This window comes from Lotus japonicus, chromosome 5 (genome assembly GCF_012489685.1).
Source record: "Lotus japonicus ecotype B-129 chromosome 5, LjGifu_v1.2".
Taxonomy (NCBI): Eukaryota; Viridiplantae; Streptophyta; class Magnoliopsida; order Fabales; family Fabaceae; genus Lotus; species Lotus japonicus.
In genome coordinates, this window is record NC_080045.1 from 35,105,402 (window position 1) to 35,112,784 (window position 7,383).

Here is a 7,383-nt window from a genome sequence, read left to right on the forward strand (position 1 = left end):
GGTTGTCAAATGTCTGGTAGAAATAATCGCCCCAAGTCTATTTAATGATGGTCTCCCAATAAGCACGTTATAGGGCGAAGTACACTTTACCACCAGGAATTTAATGGCAAATGCCTCCGCATTCTTCCCTTCACCAAAAACTGTATTCAGCTCCACATATCCTCTGACAAAAACTTTCTCTCCGGAAAAGGCTACTAACGATCCATCATAAGGTAACAAATCTGACTCTGTTAAACCCAACTTCTCAAAAGCATCCCCATAAATTAAGTCGGCTGAACTGCCCTGGTCTAACAATACCCTTTCAATTTCATACTCTGCTATCCTTAACATTACTACAATTGGATCATCCTCATGAGGTTGAATCCCTTCAAAATCTCTCGCATTAAAGGTAATATCTGGCTGATTGATTCCCCAACTTCCCCAATCATTAGAATAAACTGCGTTAATAGAGTGAACATACCTCTTTCGAGCTGAATTAGTTGTTCCCCCTCCACGAAATCCACCAAAAATAGAATGAATTCGGCCCTTTGATTTTCCCTCTGTCTGCTTCTTTTGCTCTTCATTCTCAATTTCCTTCCCTTCATCACTGCGCCTCACTGAAGTTCCTGCCTCCTCCGAATTGTTACGCCCCGATAGTTTTTTCATGCATCCCGCTTTTATTAATGCTTCTATCTCCTTTCGCAAAGTGAAACAATCATCAGTGTTGTGTCCTGAAATCCTATGGTACTCACACCATTTTGTCTTATCCACGTGGCCCGGTGGCGGTTTCGGTTGTCTTGGAAAACGAATGACATTCGCCTCTAAGCACGTGTGCAAAGCTTCAGTTAAATTAACCGCCAAAGGTATCGCACGATCATTTTGATTTCTAGTCCACGTCATAGAATGTCCATACCCACGAGTGCCATACGGTTGAGCACGATATTTAAAGTTGGAACGGTTATCTTGACGATTGTCAAAACGGTTCCAGTTATTATGCCCTCTATCTCCATGCTCAACTGCTCCCTTTGAACACTGATCGTAAACTGCCCCTTTCTTCGTCTCAAACTGATGTTGATGGCCGGAAACCGCCGCATTTGGACGATTCTTCTTAACTTGATCGCTTTGTTCCTCCCTAATGAAACCTTGAACTCTGATTCGTAACTGCGCCATTGTTGTCACCGGCTTTCTGCTTAGATTGCTATTCAAATTCCCTGGCTTTAATCCCAATTCGAAGGCGGCTATGCAAATTTCTAGCATTTTATCTTCTAAATGCACTGACAACTGATTGAATCGCCCCATATATGACTGTAGAGATTCATACTGCCCTTGACGAACATTGAATAGCGTTGCTGGAGTTACCTTCTGCGCGCGGCTAGTTGAAAATTGTGACAAGAATTTTGCAGACAATTTTGTAAAATTCACTATCGAACGTGAAGGTAACGTCGTAAACCAAGTCATAGCAGACTTCTTGAAAGTAGATGGAAGCATCTTGCACTTGAGTGCATCCGATGCGCCCACAATGACCATTTTTGTATTAAAATACACCAAATGGTCCTTTGGATCAGTGTCTCCATAGTAAGAATCCAAAACAAGTGTCTTCAAATTATCTGGGATGGTAGTGTTTGCTATTTCTTCAGTGAAAGGTTGGAAATCCACCACCGTCTCAGCCATTCTTCAATCGCCCTCTCGTAACCCATGAGTCTGATTGAGATCGGTAAGTTGAGTTTGCAACTGTTGATTGTGTTGACGTAAGTCGTTGAGATCATTCATGATCCGCTGGAGAACGTCAGGATTAACATTATCCGGCGGGATTATGTTTCTTTCCCCGTTCGCCCCGGATCGAGTCACCATTTCTGATGAAAATGAAGCCTAGGAAGAATTTCCTTGGGCCCCACGGTGGGCGCCAATGTTCCGGTACGGAAGCAATAAACTTGGGCTAACTAATTCGGGAGAAAACGAAGTAACAAGGCAAGTAAAAAATGCGTGAAATGATAGGTCCCCCATCGCTTGGATGATGCCTGTTATTTATATCTTGGGTTTCGGTCCGAACGAACCATGGGTTGCCCGACGCATTGAATACATGGCTTTGATCAGCCCAATTGCTAAGTAAATTAATACGTCCATATCAGACCATGTTGTGAAATCATTTTATTATTAATTTTAAAAGTAAAATCAATTCTAAAGTGAAACTTTCTCCTTTGTGTCATATTTGATTCTGAGCAAAGAAAACTACAGTGTTTTAAAATTAACTATGTTAGAAGAATATGACTTCCATTTTGACCACAGAAAAAAACAATGGCAAGAAGGAAGTGACAAAGCGTATGAATGCGATGCATGTGTCTGTCTTCTTAACTTTTGATAATGGGTAGCCCATTAAGATTACTGAACGCTATTGGAAATTCTGTAGTTAAAGTTCCATTGTGCTTTCAAGATGAATACAATGGTAGTTACACTTTTTCGGTAATTTCTGATTCCCCACTTTACAAGATGCAGTGTCAGGCAATGGGACAAGGCTTTCAAGTCTAATATATATTTTCTTGTTTTGGAAAGGAAGATTTGGCTATCTATATTTATATTTGTCATCTGCGTGGGTGGTTAAAGCTACTTCTCCCAAATCCATTTTCAGAATAATTGCAGATCTATTTGTTTCTGAATTTATGCCAGAATCTTTATCTAACATTTAATTATTTCACTAGAGATGCCAATAACATTATTCTAAAATTTTAAGTGCTAATTTGGATTGATATAATTAGCTACGGTTCCGGGTATAATTTTTACATTCTCATAAGGTTCGAACCCCCAACATCTACAAAGAATTTCAGTTGGTGGTGGGCAACCCTTTTTAGATATCTCTCCTAAAGCTCCTACTTAGGAGCGGGTATCTTCAACTCACTTCAAGATGTCACTGGCACTCTACGGTTATTAATATATTTTTTCTGCGTTCTATCATTTTTGTTACTAAAAAAGAAACATGAGGTCAAGTTCGATCATTTGAATGAGAAACATTTCGTAGTCATCCGTTTATCCTTATTGCTGACACCCCTTGTGATTGTGAGTGGTGGATAGATACTCTTGGGCTCAACATAAAAAATGAATACTTTGAGTATAGGTTTGGGGCAGTTTTTAACCTCTAATTGTGACTCATTCAAGCTAGGTAGGTTGCTTTAGCTGTCATCTTTCTACAGATTCTTTTGCGCTTCATTTAAATTCATAAGAAGACAACATTAGACAAAAAATTATTTGTTTGTTTATAAGGCTTTGTTTGTTTATATGGCTTTGTTGTTTTCAGTGTTGTGTGCTTCGGGTATTTCAATAGATCACAGTTCATTCATACCAATCCTATTTCAAGAATAATAACTAACCGGTGACCTTGTATGTATGGTAGCATTTAGACAAATTAGATTCAAATCTTATTCCTGAAGCCTTCAGGAATATCAGAGGGAACTTTATGCCAATTAGGCTCGAATTTAGCATCACTCTTCTGACATTTCCAATCTTCTCGCTTTCGGTTCTTGTTTACTTCTTCCATTTCTCAATTCCACATGGCGCTCCATAATAAGGATGAAACTTCATAGAGTTCTTATTATTTTTCGTGGCCAACGGTGAGTGGATTAGTCACTATTACTGTTGTCGGCGGTGGATACCCTAGTATAAAAAAATGAACGAGAACAAGATTGATTTTGTGGGACGGATTCAACCAAGCCCTGGTGATTTCAATTCTGAGTTTGGCAATTATTTTTGCCAATATTTTGATGTGAGACAGGGTTTGAATATGGGGACTTGTGGTGGAGGAGTGGAACAACCACCATACATAGGCCAAGCTAGATCATCTAATAACACCATTATCAGTCGTTTTGAGTCACCAGCTTCTGCGTTTTATGCAACAGAAATCTACATGGGTTTCCCTCAATATGATTGCCAAATTGGTAATGGTAATGGTAGTGGTAATCCCTCTTTGATAACTCAATCTAAGACTCATGATTTGGAATTCCCTTTGTATCAAAATCCCAAGGAAACCCTTTTCCTTGATTCACCAAACCAATCTGGCCCCAATTTTGAGTTGTCAAATCCTTTGCAATCTCAATTGAATAGTGATCAGTGTTGTGGATCTCCTGAAAATTCTAATAAAATCCCATGTGGGACTTTCCCTGGAGACAATTTTCTTCCAATTGAACAACACAAGTTGTTCATTGATGATGCTGTCTCAGTTTACAGGAGCCAATCCAATGTTTCTAAAGGAAACCAGGACAACAACATGGTTAGTGCTTTTGCAAACCCCATATTTGTTTTTTTTTCTTGCATATTTTCCATTCATTGACTTGCTTATATTTGTTGTAATCTTTCTGTCCTGCAGGGTCCATATAATTTACCTCAAACACAGATCAAGTTCTCTTCTCATCCGCAAGACAAGTTGTCTCCAACACTCTCAGCAGGAAGTGTCTCAACTATAACTGGAAACCCTGCTTGTAGTGGACCTGCTGTTTCGAGCAAAACGCGTATAAGATGGACTCAGGATCTTCATGAGAAGTTTGTTGCATGTGTGAATAGCCTTGGAGGTGCTGAGAGTAAGTAACTTACTGAGATTATCTATTGTGAAAAAAAAAATTCAGCCTCTGAGTCTTTTTTGATGCTTGATTGTAGAGGCAACACCAAAAGCTATATTAAGGCTGATGGAATCAGATGGATTGACCATCTTCCATGTTAAGAGTCATTTGCAGAAATATAGGACTGCAAAATACATGCCAGAGGCAGCTCAAGGTAATTTCTAAATTAGTGAATGTTTGGATCAGCGTTGTCTAAAATTGATTTTGATAGAATTGATTTTGGTAAAATTGAGTATGATAAACGTGAGTTGAAAATAAAGTGATTTATTTATGGTTACCTTCATGAGAGAAGTGAATTTTGTAGGATAATGTCGTGGAATTCAATTATAAAATCTCAGAATTGGTTATGTTCAATGCAAAAGCTACTCTCCCTAGCCTCCAGCTGAATTGATTTTACCTATCAAAATTGATTCTATGGTTCGCAACGGAGAACCAAAGAGACACCTAGTTGCAATATTTTGGTTTGAATCACATGTATCATCCACTGAAGCAATCATGTTCGAATTGGCTAGGACCACTATGGGCGGCGAAGTTCTAATTTCCAAGTATTTATCACGTGCATTCACAGGAACTCGAACCTGAGACCTCTGCTTAAGCTAGAACAACACCTAAGTAGTGAATTTCATGTCAAGTACATTTCTTTAATCATAAATTTGATAGCATTCAAATCCTAAGTGGTGAGCAAATGATTATGCTACTGTGCTTGGTAATGGGGTGAGATTATATACTAATCTGATTTTTGTTATTATCAATGTCTTTAAACTTAGCCAAATCTAAAGGGGTAAAAGGAGGTTGCAAAACAATGAAAAAGGGATACATTTATATCCTTTCATATGGTTGAAAGCTTAAATTACTAAATGATGAGTACAGTTTTGTTTCTCTGCTTGATGATAATGATACATGCTACCAATTATAGGGTATGACTAAACGTTTTCCACTGCCTTATTACTCTCCAGTTATTCATAATCTTCAATACCCTTATTCAAATCATTCACTTTCAAATTAGCAAGTGAACTTCTCAAACTGTGTCTTAACAAACTGTTATTGTGTTTCAGGGAAATCTGACAACAAAAGAACCCATGTAGAGAATGTGCATCTTGATGTCAAAACGTAACCTATTTTCCCTATGCCACTTTTTTTATTCCAATTCTAGTACTTCCATTTTTGGTTCTCTTATTGGCATCCGATTGTCTTATTCTATAATCAACTGTATTTGTTGTTATTGCTCTGCAGTGGCTTGCAAATCAGAGAAGCACTTCAGCTGCAGCTAGATGTTCAGCGGCACCTTCATGAACAGCTAGAGGTACATCCTTGCAATTCTTATCTCTTATCACTTTTTTGCTACAAATCCTTAGTGAATGCTTGGATACAAGTAAAAAAACCACAATGAAGTCAAAATCAGGGTGAGCAGAAGCAAAAGCTAACAAAAGTTGCTTTTGTCCACTATGATTTTAGCTCCTTGTGTTTCTACTGTGTATCCAAACATGCACTTAATACTTCATAGATGCATACTCTTTACAACGTTTCTGCATTCATATCTTCTTTTAATTTAATTTTTGGTTTCAGATTCAGAGAAAATTACAAATGCGGATTGAAGAACAAGGTAAGCAACTGAAGATGATGTTTGACCAACAGCAGAAGACAAGTAATAGCATCTTGAACACTCGTAATTTGAGCAATACAGACAATAATGATAAACCAATAAGTCCTAAAGATGTTGAGGTTTCCATTTCTGAAGGGTCTGAGAAATCCTTCTTCCACTCCAAGATCAGTTAGTTCTCAAAGCTCACAATTTGATGGGTCTATACATAAGGAATGAATTGCTGTAACACAGTCAAACCACACCATACAATTTTGTTATGGGCTTTAAAGCACTCTTATTACACTTCAAGTGGAAACTCAGTGAATAAGTACATATAAAATGAGTGTACTAGTTTTGCATTACTTGAAAAACACATCATTATTGGTTAATTGTAATTTTCATATAGAGGGCTTTTGTATCAGTTCAGGACATATTACTGCCTTGCTTCCTCTGCATTCCTTCGTCTTCACGGCATATGCTATAATAGTACATTACGTCGAGGGGTTAAGATCTTTTGTTCTCGGGCTATGCTATTTTACACGACAACTTACAGCACTACTCACTGCACGACCCTTCAATAACCAATCAAAATCTCTGGTTTAGAATATAAAACAATTTGTGAAATAAAAGGCAGTTAAGAAAAACAAATAACACACTAGTAGTGCAATGTCGTGGGCTATGGGGTCGTGCAATAGAGCATTACCCTTTGTTCTCATTTGTTATCTTACCCTTTGTCGTGGGCTATGATAGTTTTTTTTTTTTTTTTGAAAGGTTGGATATGATAGTTATCAACTTACAATTTAGTAAATTTTAAATGATATAGCATAATTTTACTAGTGGGACATGAAGATGAGACCAAATAAAGTATTGCAAGATACGTTAAATTGGCTTTTGAAACATGGAAAATCTGTTGAAATCAAGTGTTAGAGTCAAGTCCCACATCGGAGAAGTCAAAGGTAAGAGGGAGACTTTATAAGGAGATGGACCCATAAACCTAATACCTTAAGGTTTTGGGTTAAGATGTGGTGTCTAAGATCTCCTTCCTGTCTCCCCTCAGACTTGGCCCATTGGTCCTCATCGTGACTCTCCCCAACAAGTGGTATCAGAGCCGATGGTTCATGGGGCCATGGTCTCGGCTGGATAACTTCCGGAGGGGCCGATGGTTTGTACGGGAGGACCATGGGTGATGTGTTAGAGTCAAGTCCCACATCGGAGAAC

The 7,383-nt window shown here is 38.3% G+C and overlaps 1 protein-coding gene across 1 annotated transcript; it reads left to right on the forward strand.

Annotated features, from left to right (window-relative positions):
• The first annotated feature begins 3,162 nt into the window (after window positions 1-3,162).
• LOC130720091 (myb family transcription factor PHL5-like) lies at window positions 3,163-6,596 on the forward strand. Its single transcript, XM_057570694.1, has 6 exons — window positions 3,163-4,237; window positions 4,334-4,544; window positions 4,621-4,737; window positions 5,639-5,693; window positions 5,817-5,886; window positions 6,150-6,596. The coding sequence occupies exons 1-6, from the start codon at window positions 3,638-3,640 to the stop codon at window positions 6,357-6,359; spliced, it is 1,263 nt and encodes a 420-aa protein (XP_057426677.1). The 5' UTR covers window positions 3,163-3,637; the 3' UTR covers window positions 6,360-6,596.
• Window positions 6,597-7,383: the final 787 nt, after the last annotated feature.